We start from the raw sequence: 27197 nt of genomic DNA, 5'->3' as shown, positions 1-27197 counted from the left end.
TCTTTTATTCTGCTGCCCCTGTACACACAACATAGAGAGAGGTAGCTGTTGCAGTCTCTTGTGTGTTACAAACAGTGAGCTACAATGAGGTGAAATTTTGTGACTCAGCTCCTCTGCTTTTAACATCTGACAGTGGTGCTTAGTACCCATCATCCCACAGCAAAAACTTTTCTTCCGAACCAGACAGAAAAATAAAGCACTTAAAACATCAAGAATTTTAATGACTAGCGCTATTAACGCCATCTTGGAACCACAAATTATATCTTCATTTATATTGTCATATTTTAATAATGCTTTATTATAATAATTTTATTGTAATAATTCAACATTGTTATATATGTATATAAAAAATGTTTGGCCACTGTGTGACACAGGGTGATGGACTGGATGGGCCATTGGCCTGATCCAACATGGCTTCTCTTATGTTCTTAACATTGTTGTTTTACTGTTTTACTTGTTTTCTTACTTGTTATTAGCCGCCCTGAGCCCAACTGGGGAGGGTGGGGTATAAATGCAAATAATAATAATAATGCAGGCAGATATTCAACTGGGGAAACTTTGGAATCATTGCTGGGGAAATTGTTACCTGTTAAATTTTCAGCTGCCATGCAGTGGTTAAACGTTCATGCTATTCAAGCAGTGTCTGATTCTGTGTCCTGCTTTAGGACAGAAAGCATCTACAGCAGCAGCAGCTGTTGTCTGACTAGTGTACTGCAAAAGAGACCAATGCACTGTAAAAATGACAGGGGGTGCAGATAGGGTTGCCAACTCCAAGCTGGAAAATACCTGAAGATTTGGGAGGTGGAGCCTGAGGAAGGCAAGGTTTGAGGAGGGGAGGTATAACGGCATAGAGTCCACCTTCCAAACAGCCATTTTCTCCAGGTGAACTGATCTCTGTCACCTGGAAATTGGTTGTAATAGTGAGAGGTTTCCAGCCACCACCTAGAGGCTGTTAACCCTGGGTGCAGCGGAGGAGGTGACAGGGTGTTTCATTACAAGGCAGAACACAGGTATGAGAAGAAGTCTAATAGTTGCTGATTTCACACTACAAGTTAAAAACTTGCCTCTCAAAAACATCAGTGTGCAGATGTATCTGGAATATCAAGACTGAAGGACCATATGCCATCTGCTGGATCTAATATCATGTTGCAACCAATAAGAGATCAGGTAGTTGATGTGCAACTGATAGATGTAAATAAAGCCACTGCTTCCAGTTTGATTGATAAAGATATTTCTGTGTTTTGATTCTTATTAGTGATCTGGTACTTATTTTCCTTTTCACCCCCAATTTTAGAAAAGTCATGTATACCACTGTCATATAATAGTCACCTGGTGGCATTTCTGTGTTTCACTATAATGCTTTTAAGCAATGTTAAAGCATCATTTTGGTCCAAATTAGCAGGGCTTTCCTTATGTTTATTTAGAACAATGATATGAGACAGACTTCTCCACAGCATACATAATGGTGCTTGGAAACATTATAGAGGGTTTTTTTTTAAAATAAATTGGTTAAAAGTTTAGTAAAACACCATGTATTTATAGAGGAATCACACAGGTACATACTTAAGGACTGAAGTTGCCAACTTGCCAGAATTTTTAAAAAACTAGCTTGGCTTGTGCCTGTGTTTTTAACAGAGTTAGATATGCATAGATCAGTAGCACTCAATTCAGATGTCATGAACAGAGTATGTTTGCGATCAGCAAGAACTTAGTTTGATTGGCAGGCTGAAATGTGCTCCCTCCCTGCTCTGCTGCAAGTAGATGTACCAAGACTGGAGACAGAAGTCTTCAAGTAACATCAATTTGTCAGGAGGCTGTCCAAATGCAACCACTGTAACAACAACTAGAGAGGTAAGTTGGTTTTCTAGTAACCACATTTCTCCTCCATGGTTCAGTCCTGGTTAAGAATTTGGATCTCATCACACAGTGGAATTTGCGGAAGACTTTTGTCTTCAGTCTCTGTGTTCCAGGTGATGGAAGGAAAGAAAGAATGCCCAAGTGTGACAGTTCACCCAGACTGTACCCAAATTTGTGTTTGTGAACTTTTTGTGAAGCTTTTATTGACCAACAGGAAAACATTACCAGCCACTGATTGCTGCAGATGACAGAGCTGTTAAAAAGACAGCTGCTGGGAGTTGGATCAAAAGTTGGCAGGCTGATGAGAAATCCAGAAGCTATTTAAGGGCCAAACTAGACAGGCAGCATCAGACCCATAACTGAATCTCCCATGAGTTTTTAAAAGTTATAAGTAGTCACAGAGACTACTCTGAAGTGGAGCTATAGTGCAGGGAACTTTGGACTTGAGTCACATGAGAAGAATGATTTCGTTATTTGGGATGCAGCACCACTTGGAAAACTCCCAGACCTCTTTTGTTAATCTTCCCCAGGCCTCTAAAGTCTTCTGGAGTCATATCTTCAGACTTCATAGTCCTGGAGCTTAAAAACTGCTATCATTAGTAATGAAAGAGGTTCTGGCTTCTGCGAAGCAGTTCCAGTGGGATGCCTGCTCTGCCCAAAGAGGCTTCTGTAACAGCCAAGAATAGGATCTGCATTTCCAGTAAGCCTTTCTTACAACTGTAATAGCTGAGGAAATAAACAAGAACCCTGGCAGTGCAATCCTAAGCACAACTACCCCCTTCTAACTCCAATGAAGTCAACGGGCTCAGAAGGGTGTAACTGTATTTAGGACTGCACTGCCAAAGGTCTGTGAAGTGTGAGTTATGCTGCAGATTTTACAGGTTCAGAGAGGAGCATTCAGGGGAAAACTGTAATATATATTTTAATAAGGTAATTGGAGAGGCTGATAGCTAGCATACCACCTAGCCCAGACCCCTCTCTCAGGTGGCTCAGATTTCTCCATCCACATTTCATTTTAAGATTGCAGGGGTGAAATGCTGCAGAGTAACCTAATGAGGCTTTTCCATACTGTCAGCACTTCAGAATGGAAGGATTTCTGCTCTGAAGGGATACCCACCCAGCTCTCCCTCAGTTGCATGCTAAATCTAGTCTTGTAGGACACATAGTTCACAATCCTGACTGAGGCCAGATGATCAGACGTTTCCACTTTTTACTCGGGTTGGGGGGGGGGGGGTTTGGTCCCTGGCAGGCTTATCTCCTTTGGTAATTCAGGCAGCCTCAAGACTTACAGGGAAGGGGAGACTCCACTGTTTGCACATGGCAAAGCCCAGAAAAAGCCACCGCAGCCCCCAAATAGTGTGTATTGCCCTTGAAACAGTTATTTTTAACAAGTAAGTGGGTAACCTGATCCCCATTGCCTAAAACCTTGTGGTTGAATGGAATTCACCTACAACCTGCCAGTGTCATTGACTTTTGTGTTCAGTGTGGTATACCTGAGCTTTCTGACCCAATATCAAGTTACAAGGAAAGAATGGAAATTGTTGTGCCGTGGTGAAGACCCTGCAGAACCCAGCAATGATGAATGGCTTCTCAGTTGCATGAAGGAGGCTGCATGCCAGCTGTTGAGCAAAAACCAAGTGAGAAACTATGACCTATCGGAAAATATGCGAGACATGTCCAGTCTCTGAAGACAAGATATGACCTGACAATATCCTCCCTGAAAACAGATGCTAATTTAATTGCGGGTAGGTTTGGCAGGAGGCCACAGTAATAGTGCTGGAGATGAGTTGGAAGAAGAAGAAAAAACCTTCAGTATGCATACATTTTAGATTTATTTGGGCCTGCACCCAGTTAGGGCTAGCAGCAAAATCCTTCAGCAAGGTGACGGAACTCCTGTCCCAAGAAAAGGTAGGTTATGCAAATGCTACAATTCAGAAATTGTTTGGCAAGGAAGAAGCTGAGACAAGAAGCAATGAGTAGTGCCAAAGGTCTGCCCATCCCCTCTGACTGGCCCCTCTGAGATAAACTTTGCCCACAAAGTTTCAAACCCCTCTTTGAAATAAGGAAGGGTAGGAACATGCAGGGCTTTTTTTTGTAGCAGGGACTCCTTTGCATATTAGGCCACACACCCCGATGTAGCCAATCCTCTAAGAGCTTGCAGGGCTCTTAGTACAGGACCTACTGTAAGCTCCAGGAGGACTGGCTACATCAGGGATGTGTGGCCTAATATGCAAAGGAGTCCCTGCTACAAAAAAAAAAAGCCCTGGGAACATGTATTTTAAAACATTAAAGTGGCTGTTCCTGGGCTGCTGAATGGGACATTCATGTCTTTAAATTTGCCTTTGTGCTTTATGATTGTGGAATCACAAAATATAGTCTGCCTTCTTTAGTACAGGCAACATTTCCATCAGACAGATACATCTCTAAACCAGAAATACGCCTTCTCCTTCAGCCTCAGAGGACAACCACAAAGTCCTAACCATCTCTAGTATGGGATTCTTGGCCTCCAAACTGTAATTATTATTTTTTTGGAGTGAAGCCCTTATGCCCCTTTCAAACTGCTTTACCCTGAAGTCCAAATGTGTCCTGCATGTGTGACCAATTTTGCACTAGACCTTTAATCCCAACGGAATGGAAATAACTGATTTCTAAATAATTGGTACAAACAAGAGGAAATTAATCAAGTTTTTTTAAAAAAAAATGCTAATCATTAATAAATACGTCTCTTTAATACTTAAAAACAAACTTTTTATCCTTGCTATTTTAAAAATTTCCATTCCTTTAGGATTGGGATCTATCCTATTCTCTTCTGAAATCAATAGATATGATTCTATTTTTTTTAAGACTTCCTGTGTGTGTATGTCTATAAGAAGATGTATGCTGATATCACACAGTGGCTAAAATGAACATTAATTTATTCAATAAAGGATGGTGGAAATAAAGGATGGTTGAATGAAGAAAATCATTGTGAGGATTTCTGGTCCATACAAGGTTCTGTCAATAAGATAAAATAGCTCCAGCAAGGATAGCTTGTGTTGCCCTGACAGTCAAAAGAGCCACCATCAAGTCAGTTTTAGTCAGTGTAGTCCAGGTTGCCTTTGGTCATCTGGGCTGTCCCCCAACCTGTACTGCAGTATCAACCACAGAAGCCTGCAGGTGAGCTTTTTGCACTAGAGAAACATGCTGCCACCTTATCCTCTGCCTATGTTCGCTGGTACAACTAGGATGGAATCAAATGTTTGGCAAAAATGTGCAAGACTAAATGTTTTTAATCCAATGATATCAGCCAATGAAGTGGTTATCCATGCTTCCAGAATACTTTGAAGGGGCCTTCAAGGATCACTTAAAATGTGAAAGTAGTAGTTCTAGATAAGAAAGAGGCCATTAACTATGTCAGTTTTTCCATGTGGCTGATGCAAACCTGACCATTTCACTGCACTGAGATGCTGTGATTCCAAACGTGCGCACAGCTTGACCTACCTAGAGGAGGTACAGTACTGTCTACATGGTTGTACATGGATTGTGCCATGTCTGAACCAGTTGCCTTTGAACCCAGCAGTTAACTTGTCTTTCCTGCCTAACTCTCCAGTCCAACCCATCATCTTTGGAAGTCAAAATCTGCAGGCACTAGGATGATTTCATTGCCCTCTGTTCCACTGTTGCAAGCAAGGGAAGAGATGTAAGACCAACTTTCACATTGCACTTGTCCTTTTAAAAAGCCTGAAAGTATTAATGCTGCTAAGTGCATAATGTTGCTACCTTGACTTACAACTCCTCAAGGTCATGAAAACCAAAGAAGATCTAATTTCCCTGGGAAACTCAGTAGCCCTGCAGGACACATCTCAAAATCAATGGGCTGGCATGAACCCCCTTTGCTTCCCAATGTTTGGTTGTGTGTGGCTTCAATCTCTTTGGTCACATATGCACAAAGTGAAACTCATCATTTCTGTAAGTCAAAACTAGCGGAGCTAATGGGAAGACAAGAACCAGTCAGGAATGTCAGCCAGTACCCTCGCAATGCCTCAACAGCCTCTAACTTCAACAATATTAGAGCACTGTTACTAATCTATTTTATAATATACAGACTAGAACAGTCTCGGTGCAGACGGAACTCTTAAAGAGTTTCTCCATTCAGTTCAATGGTAGCACTATGCTAGATTTCCCATGACTACAGGTAATAACTGCAGTAGAGCAACCCAGAACCAATAAAATCAAAAGGAATTTTATTATTGACATCTATGGGTTATTGATCATTTTTGGTGCATTCCACATCACATTATGGAAACTTAACTTGTTTTTGTTATCTCTGGATTGCAACCATTACCCATTAATTGCAGAAATGCTGGCAATTTTCAAATCATGCAATATATTATGCAAAGGGGAGAAAGACTAAATATTATTAAGGTTGCCGTTTTCCTGACGTTCCTGTTTTTCTTTTTTAATCAAGTGCAACCCCATGTAGAGTTATCCTAGTTGCAGCCCGTTGATTTCAAAGGTCTTTGTCCATAAGAATTCTGGATAGGATTACACAGCTGGCCTCATAACATATGGCATTTTAGTCTAACAAATCATCAATATATATTGACACATTCAAAATGTTTTTTTGTAATCAACTGTGTTTTTAAATAAAGCAATCTTACAAAATATTGAGCCAATATAATACATACCACAAATGTGTATGGGAGGGGGGAACTCCTAGTAAACTTTTGTTCCTTGTTGAAACATAACAGTCCTATAAGTTCCTACATTACTTTACAAAGATATACAGTTTGCATGTCAAATATGCCAACAGCTGATAAATCAGTAGCGTTTCAGATCGCTTTGGCATTCTTATGTTGTGAGCAAATGTGTGAGCCAAACAGGCTGCTTATAACATAAATGCCCTTTGCAGGAGGTTAAATTGATTGGTAGTATTTTTACATGAACAAGCAAGCATCTTTTAAAATATGGACTTACTGTGGATTTTTGCCTTGCTGTTCCAATCCCTGAGAATATATCAGCTGTTACAATGGAATCAGAAGATGGAGATGTATTTGGATTGTTTGCTTTAGCCAGACCAACAATTCAGTTTTGATAAAGCAAGGAATGAGACAGGGCTGTAAGTCAACCTTGTTCTGGAAATGAAATATTAGTCTACTAGCAGAAGCAAGCTTATATTTCAGTTGCAAGACCACATAATTATTCTTTTAACCCCCAAGAAACATACTGTCCTGTGAAATGCTCACAATCAGCACCAAATCAGTGGACCAGATGTTTTTGCCCATCCCGGGCAGTCCTTGGACAAGCCCACAATGCAGGTTCTGTATCAAGACACATCAGATGTCTCCACTGCTTGGCAATTTTGCTTCATAAAAGCCACATTCAGTATCACAAATGTGCATCACTTTATGAGATGTATATTAATTTTGGGGAAGCTGTTAGATCTTCTGATAGGACAAGCAAGACTTTCTGTAATGAATGAAAATGTCCGACCTTCTAACAGCAAGTACAGAAGTCCATTTGACCAAGAACAATGAAAATACAGGAATGTCCAGGGGTGCAGAAGAAGAAACATTACAACTGGGGTGGCCAACAGTAGCTCTCCAGATGTTTTTTGCCTACAACTCCCATCAACCCCAGCCAGCATGGCCAATGGCTGGGGCTGATGGAAGTTGTAGGCAAAAAACATCTGGAGAGCTACTGTTGGCCACCCCTGACCTACAAGATGGAACTGCATTATATACATTTATAAATGCTTCTAGCACAAGGGATATGTTACAAAATACAAACCTGACAGGCGACTGCCAGTTTAAGCCAATAGGGACTTTCTGCCAAATCACACAAGTTTATTGACTCACTAACCTTGGCCCATGCAGAAGTGTGACTGCTTCAATTCGCACCCTGTTTGCACATCAAACTACATTCACGGTTACCACTTCAGAACTGCCCAAAGTGGTTGGAATGACAGAAGGAGGTAAATGCAGAGAGCATGTGGCTGCCCAGCCACATAGCACTGCATGCCAACTTCTGCACAGGCCCATTTCATCTACATATTCAATTTGACAGCATTAACTGGAGGTGAACATCTCCCATCTAGTTTTCAAAGGAGGAAAAAACTGAAAAACCAAACCAACTTCCCCCACCTGGCTAACGGTCTAAAACTCCAGCAAAAGCCTGAAGTGATTTTAGAAGATTGGGAAGCAATTCCTTATGTTATTAACACTGCAATCCTATGCAGAGTTACATCGTTCTAAGCCTATGGACTTTGACAGAATTAGAAAGGAGTAGCTTTGCTTAGACCAGCACTGTGCTTCATTGCTGGGGGCATGAATGTCTAATAATGGTATGAGCGGGAAACATCTCCGCTGGTAATGTAATCACAACAATAACATACATTAATAAAGTGCCTCAAAGATCTAGGTAATGCGCATTCAGTAGGCAAATGTCAAGCTCTGCTTTTCTGCAGGGCCCCACTGAGGTGCCTTAGATGTAATATGGAGGGAATCATTTCTCAGAGAATGTTAACAAAGGAAAATGTAGAAACCCCTGAATGGATGAGAGAGGAAGAGTGACTGAGAGTACTTAAAGCGCATGAAATAACACAACAGGGGCTTTAGCTGAATATTTATCTAAGGAAATGAATTTAAAGCCTTCAGATTTTCCACATTGAGAGCATTGTTTTTATCTAGTTGGTAAAATAGGGAGGCTGGAATGGATTGGCCTGTGTGGCCCTTTACAACTCTATGGTTATATGTTTGTCATCATATCAGTTCTGCTGGTCATTCTTGGAGGAATTTAGGAACTGCAGCATCTGTGTTTAGTTAACAAGAGCTATTCCACTCCCCAACCCAACCCGTTTCTAGATTATTTGACTTGTACTGTCAAAGGACAGCATTGACCACAGACATTCAGACCAGTGTTCCCTCTAAACTGAGATAGCTTGAGCTCGCTCACAGATTTTTAGCCTCCAGCTTATACATTTTTGTCTTGGCTCAGGAAAAATGGCCTCAGAGCAAACTAATTTATGCAGTAGCTCACAACTTTAATGCCAGTAGCTCACAAAGTAGAATTTTTGCTCCCAAGACTCTGCAGCTTAGAGGGAACATTGATTCAGGCTACCAATTCAGTCTTAATTCTGTAATTTCTTTAAGCTTAACTGTTTATCAAAACCCTCCCCTTACCATCCTGAAGGCAGCAGAGACAAATGCTTCAGATATAATATGGGTTTCTAAAAGCATTTAAAAAGAGTCCTACTCTATACAGATCCAGCCATAAGAAGCCGGGACCCTGATTTACCCCCAAGTCCCTCATGCACAAGTGGCAGGGGAGACAACTTGGTGGCGATCATCCTTGTGGAATCCAACATCCTGTCACCCCATGAGTCCCCCACCCCAGCAGGTCGTCTGGGGTGGGCCAGGGCTTCATTGACTGGCAGGCAGGTCAGTCGATGCCAGGATCCAGTAGACCCATGCTGTGCCAATGCTTCTTACAGCTGTAACGAATAAAATTGTGGCCAATTTTATTTCAAAAGCTGAGTGTAGTGATGTTTTGGGGGGGTTGCTACTGGAGGGGTTTCTTGCCTTCGTTGTCTTCTCCCCTTCCCCTAGGTGCTGGGGCCACAAGGATAAGATGCAAATAGACTTGTTTTAGGAGACAGAAGAGGTGCAGTAGAATATTAATTCCAACAGGGACAGGACTAGTCAAGGTGAAACTCTGTTAGCTCAGAAAACTATTTTTTCTGTTTATTTTTCATAACTATGCCACTGATAATGGATTCTATTTATTTTTCATAAAGCTGATACCGATAACTGGGGAGCAATATTGTAGCTTTCGCAAGTGGTCCCTGTAGCCATGTAAAAAGGCATTGTTGCCTCCAGCCATCTGGTTAAGCTTAGCATTACCAAGTGTGTTAAAATCTGTGGAACAAGATTGGTGAGTTTCCTCATGCGGCTGAAGATGCCACACAACAGGCTTCCAATTAACCGAGTTAACACATTTTCCCCAAGCCTCCATTGTTTCCAAACTGGTGTGGTAAAACTATAAGCACACAACTCCAAGCATTTCAAGAAAGCAAAAGGTCCACCTTGTGCAATCCTAGAGTGTGTGTGTGACACAAACAACGAGGAGGAGAAGAATCAGGCCGAAGGACAAGTGGAAACAGCAGTGCAGTGAAGCGAGAAGGGAGAAATGGAGGCTGTCTGGAAAGGTGCTGGGAAGGAAATGAAAAACAGGATGGCCAGAAATGTCTTCTGGCCACTGTTAATTACATTAGTAGGTAGCCCTTAGGTTGAAGAACGTTAGCCACTCCTGTTCCAGACTGCTGTCCTCCCTCTCACTCATGAGCGACATAAAAATTCTGCATTAATTCCTCTGCAAGTGGTCAGAAGAAACTCCTGAGTGTAACATCAGCACTAGTAGAATACATTCTGTAGGTGGCCTATTAAATCCAGAGGTGAGTTTTTATCTTCAGTTGCAAGGAAACCTGCTCACCCTGAAGTCCAATTAGACAAAGCAGTTATGCCTTTAAACAGTGTCAGCAAGCTTTTGTACTCTTGGTGAGATTCGAGCCCTTTTAAAAAAAGTTTCCCAGCTACTTGTGTTCTTGCAGAATGGATCACAAGTCCGTCAGCAGTGTTCTTGCAGAATGGATCACAACTCCATCAGCACTGATTCTGTTCAAAATCCAGCCTCTTGTAACCCAGATCTGCAAGCTCTTTAAACCATACATAGGCACAGAATCAATATGATTTGGTTGCAAAATAACCTTTAGAATAAAGGTTATATGTTCCAGTGCATCTGTTGCCTACAGGTTACATAACAAATGCACGACACACAACACACTCCAACACCAAATTGTACTGTACTTGGGTGATTGCAGAGTAAAGACCAATGCTAGCACTAAGATTTCTCCAGCGCTTTTCCCTTTGTTCTAAAGGACCAACCATGGGAAGGTTATAAATATGCCCTTATTTTAAAAAGAAGATGGCTGACTGTTATGAAAAGTATCATTGGCAGATCCTTGGCTAGTGCACACTGATGTGGCTTCCTTATGGGTGGATGTGGCCCACAGCAGTCATCATTACAAGGGTAAGTTGTGATATTAATTTCTGGTCCCTGCTTATAATTTAGTATACAATGTCTTGCCTGAACTGGAAGTAACTTAGAAACCTTGGCAGAGAGTTGTCTTCACAACTCTCTGCCACTTTTGCTTCCACTGATAAGAACCTGGAACCACTTCAGTAGTTTGGGGACATTCCAAGCTGTTTAGTACTCCATGTCTTCAGCCTCAATGGATGGTCTGTCGCATAGCAAGCACTACTGGATTTGGCGTAATATGCTTCCCATAAGGATGGGCGTAATCTTGCCAGAATATATAGCACCTTTGCATTTAAACACAAACAAGGCATTATTTTTTTTTCTTTTAAAAAAACCCCATGTATAAAAAAAGCAAACACTTGAGTCTTTTCCCTTCCCAAGTATGGAAAAAATACAAAGAAACAGAATTAGCCTTCTGGGGGAAAAAGCTATGTTAACAAACACAATCCCTGAATTTGCGAGGCACTGCTTTGGCTGGAGCTCACACCACTTCGTCTGATTCCAGCCCGTGTTCCTCATACAGTGCATCCAAGATGCCCAGCTGCTTTTCCATGGCTGGCAGGTAGGTGTTGAGGTCCCTTTGCATCCCTCTGTAAAAAAGTTCCTCTTGATTATCACATTCTCCGACAGACAGGGCGGCCACAAAGCATTCGTAGGTAGGGGATGCCCTTAAAGCTAGCTGCAAGGAGAAGAGACAGTGTCTTATTTCCCAAAATCTGGTCAGAAGGTTCATGATCTAGCAGCCCTGCTGAAGGAAAACAACTCTGGCTTTGGTCACAGTTGGGATGAAAGAAGATCTTGGCTATGGCCTGGAGTTCCACAAGGGAAAGGGGCAGCCTATAAATATACACATAGCATAATTTTTTACAAACAAATAATTGATTGATCTAATATGGGTGAAGCGGAGGGGAGGGAATAAGCAAACTTTCAGTTTTGAATAACCTATAGGCTAGGGTTACCAGCTCCAGGTTGGAAAATACCTGGAGATTTTGGGGGGTGGAGCCTTAGGAAGGCAGGGATTGGGGAAGGGAGAAATTCAATGGGGTCTATTACCATAGAGTCTGCCCTCCAAAGAGGCCAGATCCTCCCAATCTCTGTTGCCTGGAGATCAGCTGTAATGGCAGGAAATTGTCAATCACTACCAGAACATCCACAACCCTAATATAAGCTCTTGCTTGCCCAGAAGTCTCATCACCATTAATTTGTTATTTTTTTTCAGGTAACAAAGCCTCCCCATCCCCTCCTGATATGTGTTTACACAATGAAGCTACCTTTGCCAATGGAATTTTTATGACTCCCCTGGGGAATGTCTTGAATATGCCCGCTAGTTACAGACCAGGGCTGGTGTGGGAGGCGGGAGCTCGGCACGGTGGGGAGGAAAGAGAGGCGGAAGTCAGAAGGGCATGCCAGAGTGGAGTTTGAAGCCTGCTGGGGGTGAACCCCCTGACCTGCTGACCTGGAACCTGCCCCAGTCCTGAATCTCTAGGAGTAGACTGGTTGAGGCTGAAATGTACTTCGTGCATGCTCAGAGGCACTGCTGTGCATAATTTCAGAGGGTAGCCATATCGGTCTGCAGAAGGTCGAAACCAGTGAGTTGAAATTAGATTCTCCAGAACCAATGAGATGAAATTAAATCAGAAGAGTTTCCGGCTCAGCATTAGGAAGAACTTCCTGACCGTTAGAGCGGTTCCTCAGTGGAACAGGCTTCCTCCTCGGGAGGTGGTGGGCTCTCCTTCCTTGGAGGTTTTTGAGCAGAGGCTGGAGGGCCCTGTGGCTGCGGTGGGGATCCTGTGAGTTTGGGGGGAGGTGTTTGTGAGTTTCCTGCATTGTGCAGGGGGTTGGGTATCCTTGGGTATCCTGCCCCCCCAGGGAAAGTGTATGCGCAATACATAGCCTCTCCTTTCCCGGTGTAGTGAACGCCGCGTGGTCACTGTCCGGCTATGCCTGGCAGATGGTCACTGCAATGGCCTCTCCTGCATTACTGCATCCGTGGCAACACCTTCCCGCTGGTCCCCCCCGTTTCTCACAGAGTTTGCCACGTCATAGTGCGACTGAATGTCCGACGGTATAACCGGATGGGCAGGCTGGGCTCACCAACCTCGCCAGCCAAGAGAAGGAAAACTCTAACATCAAACCCGGGCAGATAGAGCTCGTTAATGTAACACTACCACCTGGAGGACTCGCTTCCGGCATCCCGGCTTACTGGGCCATGGCAGATGACCCCAAGGTGAAAGGGCGGAGCCAGTACCGCGCACACTGTGCTTCACCTAAAAATTCCTCTGCGCAAGCCTGAAGGGCATATCCACATCCACAACCCACAACACACCAAGTCCTGCAGCGATGGGCAAGGGGCGAAACGGCAGGTGGAAGATGCCACTGGAAGCCGCAGTCCCGATCCTGCATGTAGGCGGTTCAGGGTATTGGTCGCCTGATGCTGACCCGGAGACGAAAGCATTTTTCGGCAGCACCCTGAACGACCAAGCAGCCTTATCTAGGGACAGCACTGCTTGCTCCACACGGAGAGGGGCCTAGAAAAGGTGGCCTAAACAAAGCTCGTCTCCCCCACCCCAGTTGGCTAGCCGCGGTCAACGGGCATCCTTACTTGCGGTCAAAAAATAACAACAAAGAAAAGGCATGCACCTGCCTCACAAAATGTGCAAAAACTAAAGCTTGCATGTTGGAACATCAGAACCATGCTTGACACAGTAGACAGTGGTTGTCCTGAACGACACTCTGCTCTAGTTGCCCACGAACTTCTCAGGTTGAATATTGACATAGCAGCTCTCAGTGAGGTCCGTTTCCCTGAGGAAGGTAATCTTCAAGAACACGGTGCTGGCTATACCCTCTACTGGTCGGGTAAGTCAAAGGCCGAGAGCCGCCTCTCTGGCGTTGGCTTCATGGTCAGGAACTCCATTGTCTCCAAACTTGAAAACCTACCAACAGGTCACTCAGATCGCATCATGTCCATGCACCTCCCACTTCAAAACAAGCAGCATGCAACACTCTTCAGTGTGTATGCCCCAACCCTTCAAGCAGATCCTGCAGAAAAGAACAAGTTCTATGCTGATCTACGCAACCTCGTATGGAAGACCCCTATAGAGGACAAGGTGATCATCCTTGGCGACTTCAATGCCAGAGTAGGTAAAGACTCGGAAGCCTGGAAAGGAGTACTTGGCAAACACGGCATTGGCAACTGCAATGATAACGGGCGCCTCCTGCTAGAATTCTGCACGGAGCACCAGCTCACCATCACCAACACTATCTTTCAGCAGAAGAACAGCCTGAAGACAACCTGGATGCACCCACAGTCCAAGCACTGGCACCTTATCGACTACATTCTGGTGCGCCAGAGAGACCTTTGAGATGTCTTACACACCCGAGTAATGCCCAGTGCGGAATGTCATATGGATCATCGTCTTGTACGCTGCAATCTCCGTCTTCACTTTAAACCCACACCCAGGAGAGGAGGTATCCCTCGGAGGAAGCTTCAAGTTGGCAGCCTTCAGTCAGCCGAAGTTAAAGCTGCCTTCCAGGCAAAACTCCAGTCAAAAATTGAGGACCCCTGTTGCCCCACAGACCCTTCTCCAGAAGCACTCTGGGAACACCTAAAAACTACCATCCTGTTGACCTCTGAAGAAGTCCTCAGGTTCTCCACAAGGAAGAATAAGGACTGGTTTGACGAGAACAATCAAGAGATCCAAGAATTACTAGCGAAAAAGAGATCTGCCTACCAAGCACATCTTGCTCAGCCCTCCTGTCCCGGTAAAAAAGCAATCTTTCGCGCTGCATGTAGCAACCTCCAGCGCAAGCTTCGAGACATTCAGAATGAGTGGTGGACCAAGCTTGCAGAGAGAACCCAGCTGTGTGCAGACACTGGTGATTTAAGAGGGTTCTACGAAGCCCTGAAGGCAGTATATGGCCCATCATATCAGGCTCAGAGTCCCTTGCATAGTGCAGACGGCCAAGTGCAAGGTGCACAGACAAGGTATCCATACTGAACCGGTGGTCGGAGTATTTTCAGGTTCTCTTCAGTGCCAACCGCATAGTTCAAGATTCAGCAATCCACCTCACCCCACTTCAACCAGTGAAAACAGAGTTGGATGAGATCCCCACCCTAGAAGAGACTGTTAAAGCCATCAAGCAACTGAAAAGTGGCAAGGCAGCGGGAGTTGATGGAATCCCACCAGAGATCTGGAAGCATGGGGGCACAGTACTACATAGCACACTTCACAAAGTACTTGTCACCTGCTGGGAACAAGGCAAACTACCACAGGACTTTCGTGATGCAATCATCATCACTCTACACAAGAACAAAGGGGGAAAGTCAGACTGCTCCAACTACCGGGGGATAACCCTGCTCTCCATCGCAGGCAAAATCCTTGCCAGAATACTCCTGAACAGACTGGTGCCCACCATTGCAGAAGAACTCCTCCCAGAGAGCCAGTGCGGCTTCAGAGCTAACAGGAGCACCACTGACATGGTATTTGTTCTCAGGCAGCTCCAAGAGAAATGCAGGGAACAGAACAAGGGTCTATATGTGACTTTTGTCGACCTTACCAAAGCTTTCGATACCATTAGCAGGAAAGGCCTGTGGCAAATCTTAGAATGTTTAGGATGTCCCCCAAGGTTCCTCAGCATGATCATCCAGCTACACGAAGACCAGCGAGGCCAAGTCAGACACTGCAACGACCTCTCGGAGCCCTTCCCAATAGGCACAGGTGTAAAGCAAGGCTGCGTTCTCGCGCCAACTCTCTTTACGATCTTCTTTAGCATGATGCTTCAAAGAGCCGCAGTAGATCTAGATGATGACGATGGTGTCTACATCCGCTATCGCACCGATGGCAGCCTGTTCAACCTGAGGTGACTAAAGGCTCACTCCAAGACAATGGAAAAACTTATCCGAGAGCTACTATTTGCTGATGATGCTGCACTCGTCTCCCACTCGGTATCAGCTCTGCAGCATATGACGCCCTGCTTTGCAGAGGCTGCCAAGCTATTCGGCCTAGAAGTTAGTCTAAAGAAGACAGAAGTTCTCCACCAGCCTACACCCCAGGAAGATTATCACCCTCCCTGCATCACTGTGGGTGAATCAGTTCTGAAGACAGTCCAGCAGTTCAGCTACCTGAGGTGCATCATCTCCTCAGATGCCAAGATCGACAAGGAGATTGACAACAGGCTGGCAAAGGCAAACCGTGCATTTGGCCGACTGCACAAAAGAGTGTGGAGCAACAAGCATCTGAAAAAAGGCACAAAGATCAATGTTTACAAAGCGGTTGTGATGACAACCCTCATCTACAGCTCCGAATCGTGGGTTTTATACCGTCATCACCTGCGACTCCTTGAACGCTTTCATCAGCGCTGCCTTCGCACCATCCTCAACATCCACTGGAGTGACTTTGTGACCAACACTGAAGTCCTCAAGCAGGCGGAGGTTACAAGCATCGAGGCACTGCTGTTGAAGACGAAGCTGCGCTGGGCAGGGCATATTTCTAGGATGGAAAACCACCGCCTTCCCAAGATTGCTCTGTATGGCGAACTTTTCACCGGCCATCAAAATAGAGGGGCATCGAAGAAGAGGTACAAGGACTCCTTGAAGAAATCCCTTGGCACCTGTCGCATCAACCATCACCAGTGGTCTGACCTAGCCTCAGATCGCAAAGCATGGAGGCACACCATCCACCAGGCTGTCTCTTCCTTTGAGAACGCACACATAGCTGGTCTTGAGGACAAAAGGAGATTGAGGAAGAATCGCACTGCTACAGCACCAACCCCAAATCAGACTTTTCCCTGCAGCCACTGTGGCCGGATCTGCCTGTCCCGCATTGGTCTTGTCAGCCACCAGCGAGCCTGCAGCAGACGTGGACTATTGCACCCTTCTTAAATCTTCGTTCGCGAAGTCAAGCCGAGAGAACAAAGCATTCCTTGCTATTGTTTAATTTTATAATTTAATTATAAGTTCACCGTGGGGAAATCTTTCATAGGCAAATCCTTCCACAGGAAGGAAGATCTGTTTCACAGACCAAAGCAAAATTGAAGTCACGCATTCTGAAAGCTGACAATGTATATGAATCTATCAACCAAAGTGAACACAGTTGCCAGGAACTGTCAACAAGCCTATGAACACAGACTGTTCTTAACATTGGCTTAAAAATTTATGCAACCAGGTCTGCTATTCGTCTCTAGGCAAGTTTGGTCTTTGGTTTTTAAATACCTACATACATTTTGGGTTCCTATCCACATTTTAAGGTTTATGCCTCCCAGTGTTTAAGGATAACAGGCTGCAGTGACCACTCTGCTCAGAGCAGTGTCTTCTTCCAGGAGAAGGAGCTTGCTTCCACCTGATGAAATGCTTCTTCAGCACTCAGCTGAGTGGACTGGTAGGCAACAACACAAGATGCTGGCTCCCCCCACCCCACACACATAATTTTCTCACTTGTCTCTTCCTGTTGTTGTTTCAAATGCTTCCCCTCAACATATAGAGAATGGGGGGGGGACGCTGAAGGTTAGATCGGGGGGAGCCAGATGTCTGCCAAGCGTGGGGGAAATCAGTGAAAATCACGCACCCTCCGCTCCTCAGAATGTTTAGGCAGCTTCAAAGGCTTGCAGATACATTTTCTCTTCTCTGTATCGTTCCAATTTTAGTATATGTGCTGCCAAAGTGAGCACAAGGATCTCAGATACATTTTGTGCTACACTAAGTCATGTGAACACCTGGAGCTGCCTCCCTCGCACTGAATTAGAACATCAGTCAATCAAGGTCAGTATTGGCAATTCAGATCTCTGAAGTCTCAGGCAGAGGTCTTTCACATCACCTGCAACTCGATCCTCTAAACTGGAGATACCAGGGACTGAATCTGGGACCTTGTGCAAGCCAAGCAGATACTCTGCCACTGAGCCATGGCCCCTTCCTTTGCACTTCATGCCCTCAGCCAAATAGAGAGTTAACTGAAAAAAAATATGTGGCACAGGCTGTTTCTGCTCTTGACAGAAGATCCTCTCTTGGTGGACATTTAAAATGTTCATCTACATTGCATTCCACCATCACTTCTGTCTTGCTTTGCATCATTTTAAGTTGTCTACACTCATTTTCTTGGATTGGCACCGGAAGCGGTTTCACCCTGGAGTTGCTCCTCACTTTACAAGAGTACTTTTGAACAGGAGTTTTCTGCAGGTGGGTTCAACGCTCAGAAAATCAGAATCAACCCTGAATGTAGAAACAGCCATAGTTATCTGTTCCTCTTCCAGCAATTACACCTGTCAGACACCAGAGGGAAACTTACAATACTAACGATAACAGCCCTTAAATTACATTTTATTCTCAATTTGAATCCTGTAAGCAGGGAAAATATAAACTGTGGTTTTCTGGTTCAGACATAAAGGTAAATTATGCATTGCAATGGAAGTGGATATCTTTAATTAGCTGACCAAGTGTCAACACTAAGCTCATTCATATAGTGACAAATCCTAATGCCATTGCATTTGAATCAAACTTCTGTATTTTGCATCCACTCTTTTATTTTCAATGTAATTCCTCATGTTACACAGCAGAGGGAGCCACCACAGAAGTATGAATCATGTCCAGTCCCCTCAATTGCAAAATGCAGACAATGCAAAGTCATATCTGATGTTGAATTTTTGTATGTAGAAAGAGATAACTAGACTAGAGATTTTTCTGTTGAAGGCACACTTTTCACTAATGTAAAAAAAATGTCAGAAAACAACACAAGATCCCTCACAATTCTCTCGAGCTTTCATTTGTCTTTTTGCCTGTAGTCTTTGGTCTCAGGCATAAGTGGTAGAGAAGAGGTGGAGATCAGATGAGAAATATGAAATAATCTATTTGGACATTCTCTGAGATATCTATAGCCTTCTGTGCCATTAAATGATAGAGGGAAGGCTACACACATAGATATTGTCTCAGGAGTTAGAAAAGCTATTTGATAATTTATATATATATAAATTATACAGAGTAGCCAGACACTCAGCAAAACATGCTCTCATCATTAAACACCTCTCAATGTGCTGGTAACACTGAGAAGAAGTCAGTGATGTTCTTTTCTTCAGTGTCTGTCAATGTCATCTTAGGCAAAGTGATACCATCCACTAAATAAATGGATTTAGAAGGGTTTAACTCACCTTAGAATGGGACTATGTAGACACTAGTTGTCAGGCAAAGATAAGGAAAACAGTTATTTTAGTACACAAAGGTCTACTCAGAGAGTGTATGTTATATATAAAGTATGTGGCTTAAATGAATCTGACCTCATTATAACCATGAATTAAGGCAGCAGCAACTCACCGCAAAAACTCCACGGACAACCCACCCGTGGTGTTGTCGTAATGTTCTGCCATAAGCATTATCTGAAATCATACAAAAAACCCAGCATTTTATGTGGTGATGTGTATCTGACCAGCTGCAGAGGCATTCCAATAGGCTTTTCAAAAAGACAAAAATTAATGCTCTTCTTAGAGCAAATGTGTGCAATTTCCAACTATGATTTTCATTATCAGGTCACTAAATGAGAGCTCTATTAATAAAAAAAAATAGAAAATATACTCCCCTCCAGTTTATTTGGCATTTTGTATTTTTCCATAAAATATTCTGTACTTACTCAGTGCTGTTTGAATATTCTTTTCTCCTTTCTTTAGCTCTGTTAAAAACTCCTTCAAAAATTTTAAACCCCTGTTTGGAACAAGACCATAATGGTAATATTATATCAATCAACTTCAATTTGTTACTTAATTTTTTTAGGAGAAGAAGATGCTGTCTATGAGGTGTTGATTATACTTGTTTGCAAAACAGTTAAATATATATTTACAAATATGACTTAATTGTGAAAACTGCCAACAGAGAGTAATAAAAATGAATATTGTTTGTTGTAAGCAAAGTTTCCATTTCATCAACAAATTTTTCTCACAAGCCTCCCTTTAGAGAAACTTCAATGCTCATAAATAATTATGACTAGTTCTACATAAGAAATTTTAGACATGATTCTGTTGTGAACTACATAAGTCTTATACAGTCTACACTTGTTATCATGTAGTTCTATGTCTTATCACAATCTGTGGTCTATTTTTTAGGAGAAAATCTCTACCTCACAAGTAAGTATATGAATCATCACCTCACAGTCTTACTAGCTTGCCAGGTAGCACTAGAAAAAATTCCTAAGGTTGCTCCTTTCCTGAGCCTTCTGCCCACCCATCATCCACTGCCCTTGTAGTACTTCTGAAATGATTTTGTATCAATTTAATTGCTGAACATGCATCTGGTGTCGCATAATGGCTAAGAGAATGAGCCGAGGTGCTGTCAGTTCAAACCTCAATTTAGCCAAAAACTCACCAGAGTTCTCTTTCAGCTTCAGTCTCCCACCTGCCAACGGAGACAAAAATACTGTCTTGACTTTACAGGGCTGTTGTAAGCATAATTGGGATCATGTATGTGAAGTGCTTTGAACACAAAGCCCTACATACATCTTAAATATTTACTAGATGGAACCTTCATCCCTGGAGACTCTTGCACTTCAGTCAGGTTTTGTCGCAGAAAGCCTTGCGGTGACACAGGTGTAGACATATCAGTCTTCCTTGCTGCAGAACATTGGGACTCATCCTAAGCAAGGCTTGCTTGGCATTATTCAAACTATCTTTTAAGATAATGTCAGGCTTTTGATTTAATGTGATGATTGGAATTTTTTAAAACTTCACTGTACAGATCTTGAACAAAGAGAAGTCTATTAGGATAGATGTCTATTAGGATATTATCTATCAATGTTTCAAAAGCCAGACAGTTTACCTTTTAAGCCAGAGGAGAGCCTCTGTTGCAGAGTTTCTAACTTGGGCTTCTTCGGTGTTCACTTCATGGAGGACAATTTTCTGAAGAGTGTTGAACTCATTTGTATTGGTTATGTATTTCTGATTTATTTTCTGGAAGGGATGGAAAAACAAATCATACACTTAGTGACTGTGTTTCATGATAAATATTCTCAGAGCCTCGTATAATGCACTGAATTTTAGATAGACCTTTCAAACCGTGTCAAGTGTACTGACGTTTCAAAATGTGCATAAGGGGACAAATAAAGTTTGTCCGTTAGAGTAATCTGTTGCGGCATTCATAGATATAGATATGCACACACAGAAGGAAAACCAAATTCATTTGTAGGATCCAGGATGGATGTGGATGGAGTTCAGTGAAACGATCCTATGACAGCTCTGTGGATGGAGTTCAGTTAAATGATCCTATGACAGTCTTACCTAAACTATTGTTCTTACAAGAAATTTGAGATTTTGGATAGATGAGCACATGCTTCCATAAGAACATAAGAGAAGCCATGTTGGATCAGGCCAATGGCCCATCCAATCCAACACTCTGTGTCACACAGTGGCCAATATATGTGTGTATGTATACATACACACACACACATATACATATACACACACACACACACACAAATATATATACACTGTGGCTAATAGCCACTGATGGACCTCTGCTCCATATTTTTATCCAATCCCCTCTTAAAGCTGGCCATGCTTGTAGCCGCCACCTCCTTTGGCAGTGAATTCCACATGTTAATCACCCTTTTGGTAAAGAAGTACTTCCTTTTATCCATTTTAACCTGACTACTCAGCAATTTCATTGAATGCCCACGAGTTCTTGTATTGTGAGAAAGGGAGAAAAGTACTTCTTTCTCTACTTTCTCCATCCCATCCCTTTCAGCTTGAATCATAGCGTAGCAATCCTTAAAATTCTGAAAAGTCATTTCTGAGAAATGAGGGTCAATGTTGCAATTCAATACTGATTCCAAGAAATGCCACAGGGATTTGATATTGAATTGATTTGATATTGAACTGTTCTGCAGAGATGAGGCTGGACCATGTTAAACTCTGAACACAGGAGGAGTCTTCTTTTGCAGTGTAACAGTCTAATCACTCAAGACTATTTTGACAGAGATGATAAAAATGAGAAGCAGATGGTGACCTCCCAGAGGGCCTGAGTTTAGGGTCTACTTTGTTTATATGTAGTATATATTGCATTTGTTTCTACTTTAGTTACATTTTGACTTCTGGATTTCTTTGTTTGTTTAGGCTGTGTTTTCAGGATTTGCTGCTTTAACAATATCGATAAATGGCACTGAGCTTCTCAAAAGGTGGTATCAAAATGTTTTAAATATGTATATATTTAATGTGTACATTTGTAAAATGTTTTAAATATGTACGCATATAATTATAATATTACTGCTTGGTAATTTTTGCTGAGAAGCCTTTTCGAACATTATTGGAGGAATTCTTGGAACAAACCTGTAACATTGTAGGCAAGATGTTTTTAACCTGAGCAAGATCATAGCCCATGTTTCACAGTGGATAGATTTCAAAATTATTATTTTGATGGCAGAGAAATCTGAGCAGAAATTACATAAAAGGATAACTAAGGTAGAATGCTGTTGGATGGCAAAAGTAGTTTCTTATGGTGATATTTACCAGAAAAACACAGAATGGTCTCAAAGAATGGGAGAGTGACAAAACAGAATTCTAACACAGTGCAATATAATGGAATGGCTCTTTATCAGATGGAAGAAGTCTAGCCCAGCAGAATATTTCAGATCACTTTGGTAAGTGTTTCAACTCCAGAATCACATAGATGGAGCCAAATTCTGATTTCTTGCCTCAGCCTGACACTAAGAGATGGCACAGACTGGAATCTTGCAGCTGCTTTGGCCATCATGGTTCTTGGAGAGAGCTGCCGACCTGTGTGGCACCTGGCTGCAACAGAGTGTGGAAACAGCTACTGATCAAGAACCAGATAAGCAAGCACAGAAACATGCAGGCTGTCTTTTTTTCATTGCTTCTGGGTAGCACCCACATGGTTATTTCCACACCCACTTCAAAAAGAGCTATTGTGGCAGTTAGGAACAGGAAAGTAAGGGTGACAACTGTTACCTTGATGTTTCCTACAAAGTCCATCTTAACAGGAGCAAAGACTGTGGACCCAAGTTTGTCTAGGAAAAAGAAAACAATTTCTTAAGATCTCTTATGTTGCTTTAATTTTGATTTACCAGTAGAGAAAAATGGGAGGGAGAGGAAAGTTTCAGCATTCCATATCCCTTGTATGTAGCACAGTTTTGCTTCCCAAAGTTCCCAGAGTCAAGCAGCAGAATCTCAAATCAATTACCCTATTCTTTGCAGGCATGTGGAGGAGGCGGCTAAGGGCATGCCCAGCTGGTCAAAACAGGAACTCAGTTGGGAATGCAACACATTTTCTGCATCTAGAATGTCTGGGTTTCCCCCCCTTCTTTCTGTATCAGCCCATGGAGCTGAGCTGTCTTGTGTTGTATGCAAGAAGCCTTTATCTGGAGCTACTGGCAGCTGTAAGATGCCACAAATTATTAGTGTCTCAAAAAAGAGACAATTAATATAAAATAGTTATACAATGAAAGTAAAATGACACTAATTATGCTACTGGAAGAGTGTCATGCAGGAAGGGGCTAACCATGCTCCTTGGTGCATATGTATTTGCTCTGAACTTTGCTCTGAAGACAGAGAAAACGACCACAAACTCCCAGGCAAAAGTCTACCGAGATCCTGGAAGAACCCTGGAATTATGCCTGGATTTTTTTTTATTTTTTTTTGAAATCTAGTTAGCAGTGTCAAAGAACTGCTTTGAAGTTGGGGAAGGGTCAGTACTGGGCAGGGTGTTTAACTGTTTCTGCTATGACTGTTTTGCAATATAAATAATACCTCTGAAGCTTCATTTAGCTCTATGTGAATGACAACTGCAGCTTTGGAAGGGCTGTTTAAATTGTGGAAGAGGGAAAGGATGAATTTGTGATTTTTTTTTGCATAATCTGCCATATATCCATAAGCAAACATACCATATAAACCACTGGAGATTACTGTCCAACAAGTTTACCATGCTTTTGAGTGTTCCTCCAAATAAAAAAAATACTTGTATATTATGTGTTGTATTTATTTAGATACAGGCAAATGCTAAAGCTAAATTCAGACTCCATCCAAACATGGTGAAGGAAGCTTAACTATGGTTTATTGTAATGTTTGGATTATCAAGCCATGATTGGTCATCAGCCAGCAAAGGTGCTTTAAAAAACTATGATTCAATGTAGGTTTGCCAATTGCTTAGGGTTTGGATCAAATATGGTTTTGTTTGATTATCTGAATTAACAAAATATAACTGTATCTATTGCTCTGTCTGGGGATGTGTAATGGTATGGAATAGCCTGGTCTCATCAGATCTCAGAAGCTAAGCAGGGCCAGTGCTTAGACGGGAGACCATCAAGGAGAACTCTGCAGTGGAAGGCAATTGTAAACCACCTCTGCTTCTCACTTGCCTTGAAAGCCTCTTTCTGGGGTTGCTATAAGTCAGCTGCAACTTGATGCCCCGTACATAGATACTGTTCTGTCTTTGGAAGTCATTCCACAGAACAACAAACCAGACAGAAAATTAAATGCATGCTGCTCTACCTCATGATTTGCCTGTACATTTGGAAATATAACCAAGATTTGGATGCTAAGCCATGGTTAATGCAAACCATGGTTTGGATTGCTGTATGAACAGAAGTTAGATTTTCAGTTGTTTAACTCCTGCAGTATCCATACTCAGAACAACTACAGAATAACAGAGCAATAGTATGGAACAGCTGGCTGAAGGTATTTTAGCACCCCAAGCAAGTACACTCATCCCTCCATGAAGAGGGACTCAGAGTTTAAACAATCTGAAGGTGTTTTAGCCCCACAGAAGTTTGGCAAATAGTATAAAAGTAGAAGACAGAAGATCCAAGTTCTGACTCCAAACAATATGCTATATACACACAAAAAAGCAATAAGGCTGCAGAGTATTAACTTCTACTTGATCAACTAAAAACCTTCCATATTGCCACTATGAAAACTGTCCGTCACCTACCCAAGACTGGAACTATTGCATAACAAGATTGCAGAAATTCTTCTGTGGGTATGCCGCTATTCTCCAAAAGGTCAATATCACTGAATCTTTGGGCAAGAACACAGAAAGAATATTAAAAACAAAAAAAAAAAGAGAATCTTGTGGCAACTTAAAGACTAACACATTTTATTAATGTTTTATTTATTTTATTCAATTTATTGCCCTATCTCCCTGAAACCACTCGTAACTGGCATTGAAGCATAAGATTTTTGGGGCTAGAGACCACTTCATTGGATGCATTAAATGAAACTTCAAGCACTAGAAACATATTGGGGGTGGGGGGTGGGAAGAAGAAGAAAAAATAGTGGAAAATAGTTCTGGTCCACTGCCCAAACCAATACAGCTTTCAGAGACTATCTTAATTTTTATGCCACACTGTTTGGCTCAAGCAAATATATTGATGCCAAGACGAAATTGTGGTAAGAAAGACTTGCTACATGTGCCAACCACAGCACACTTGATCATTTTGCATGGCATCTTGGGCCAGATCTCTGCCAAGCAACTGAGTCGTGGGAAAAGGCAACAGGCATGACTTATGCCTGTCATCAGCTCTCAGACCACCAGGTGAGCCCAGGGTGAATCTCCGAGATGCTAGCAGCATCACTGGGACTTGGCTTGTTCCAAGCATACATAGCCAAGTATGGCCTCCCCAGCACCACAAGTTTGTTGGAATATCAGCATCTTTCTGCGACGCTGGGAGGAGGTTTTTGGCACTAGGGTCAAAAAGGCTGCCTACCCTTGAACTAAATGTTCATTCACATACCACCTTCATTACCTGCAATTATTTGATTTGGATCATGCTAACAGGCAATAACCTCAGAGTCAATTCATGCCATACTACTTCTGTGCATCCAAACAGTAGTGGGTGAACCCAGGTCTACACACACATAAAGGAATGCTAAACTTGGAAATTTAAACCTCAGATACTAATCCAAAACTCTAACCACTATACCACACTAGACTGCAGCAACCCCCATGATCACAGAGTAACTTTTCCGGATGATGCATCAAGGGATTTGTGTGTATCTGTAACCATGTCTGCCTGGTGTATAGAGTGAGTTGTTCCATGGCCTAAATTCTGTTGATGAAGGTTCTTCACATGCAGCTTTATGCATACAAGTGACATGTCACCTATTGCTCATGACACTGAAGAAAGTAGGAAAATCCTTGTCGTCTTCTTCTTCTTCTTCATCTTCTTCTTCTGCCAAATGCATCAATGTTGACAGGGTTGCAGAATGGACCTCTGGCTGCAAAGATTCACCATCATGATCCTCCTCTTTCGGTGGCAACTCGTTCTCGCCATCATTGGTATCACCTTGGATGAAAAGGAACAGAAAATACTGAATGAATCACTTAAAGGGGATTTTACTTGTTCTTGGTTTCCCATTCAGTTTAGGTCCTGAATTTCAGGCCTTTAATTGAACACTTACTTGCTTCTCTGACACGTATAGCACCTGAGGAGCAAAACTGAAATGCATGTGGGTAAGCTAGCTGAATCTTGTCTCTGGTGGTGTGCACAGATTGGGGAAGAGGAACAGCTGGGACCGTTTGCTGCCTATGAGGCAGCAGGTGTGTGGATCAGTTGACTGACACAGCTTGTTTCTTCCTATTAACATTATCACTGCTCAGACCTGCCCACACCTATGACTTATGAGGGCTTTTTTCATCTGTTGCTGCTGTTTCTTCCTAGTGAGAGGCTCTGTGTCCAGCCAAGGCCAAGTAATACCAGCTGCTCATCCCTGCCTTCTCCTGTGCTCAACGAAAATAAGAACGTCTGACTGGGGAAAAGACTGAGACCTATCCTGCCTGGGACTCATCACATGGTGTAAGAGATTGAATACTATTGTCATGTGTCTTATTAGAAATGCTTGGACTCACTTGGTGAGAGGAAAGCAGGATAGAAGCATTTAAAATAAACAAATATGAGACACTCTGGCAAAAATGTATAAACAGTGTTTTTACTTGCACTTGCCTTTAATAATTCTGAGTAACAATACTGTGTGCATTACCTGTCAAATTCTCCTCATCATTTACTTCACAGTTCATCTCATCCATTTTCTGGAATTCAGGTGTCTGGTTATCAACCAGGGTTTGTTCATGAAAGTTGGAGTTTGCATATATAGAGCCGTTTTCACAGTTTTTCAGTTCCATCTGCCTGGATGGAAAAAACAAAACAAAGAATAACATTTTACCAATAAGGCTAACATTCAATTTGTCTGCCATCCAGAACTAAAAGATGCATGACATCATACAATGGACCAGCAGCATGATTCAGCTAAGGGGTACCATATGTAGGAAGGCTATAAAGGCTTAC

The 27197-nt window shown here is 42.6% G+C and overlaps 1 protein-coding gene across 2 annotated transcripts in view; it reads right to left on the bottom strand.

Annotated features, from left to right (window-relative positions):
* Window positions 1-11339: 11339 nt before the first annotated feature.
* PLEKHA8 (pleckstrin homology domain containing A8) overlaps window positions 11340-27197 on the bottom strand; it is a 37713-nt gene continuing 21855 nt past the window's right edge. For both annotated transcript variants that reach the window (XM_060248719.1, XM_060248720.1), the window contains exons 7-14: window positions 26893-27038; window positions 26015-26198; window positions 24845-24930; window positions 22867-22925; window positions 20723-20853; window positions 19545-19615; window positions 19232-19293; window positions 11340-11611 (exon numbers count right to left, since the gene is read on the bottom strand). In XM_060248719.1, coding sequence (XP_060104702.1) covers window positions 11414-11611; window positions 19232-19293; window positions 19545-19615; window positions 20723-20853; window positions 22867-22925; window positions 24845-24930; window positions 26015-26198; window positions 26893-27038 — 937 coding nt within the window. In that variant the 3' untranslated portion in view covers window positions 11340-11413. The remainder of the gene's footprint in view (window positions 11612-19231; window positions 19294-19544; window positions 19616-20722; window positions 20854-22866; window positions 22926-24844; window positions 24931-26014; window positions 26199-26892; window positions 27039-27197) is intronic.

This window comes from Heteronotia binoei, chromosome 10 (assembly GCF_032191835.1).
Source record: "Heteronotia binoei isolate CCM8104 ecotype False Entrance Well chromosome 10, APGP_CSIRO_Hbin_v1, whole genome shotgun sequence".
Taxonomy (NCBI): Eukaryota; Metazoa; Chordata; class Lepidosauria; order Squamata; family Gekkonidae; genus Heteronotia; species Heteronotia binoei.
Note: the sequence above shows the minus strand (reverse complement) of the source record. Positions and strands in the feature narration are given on the sequence as shown.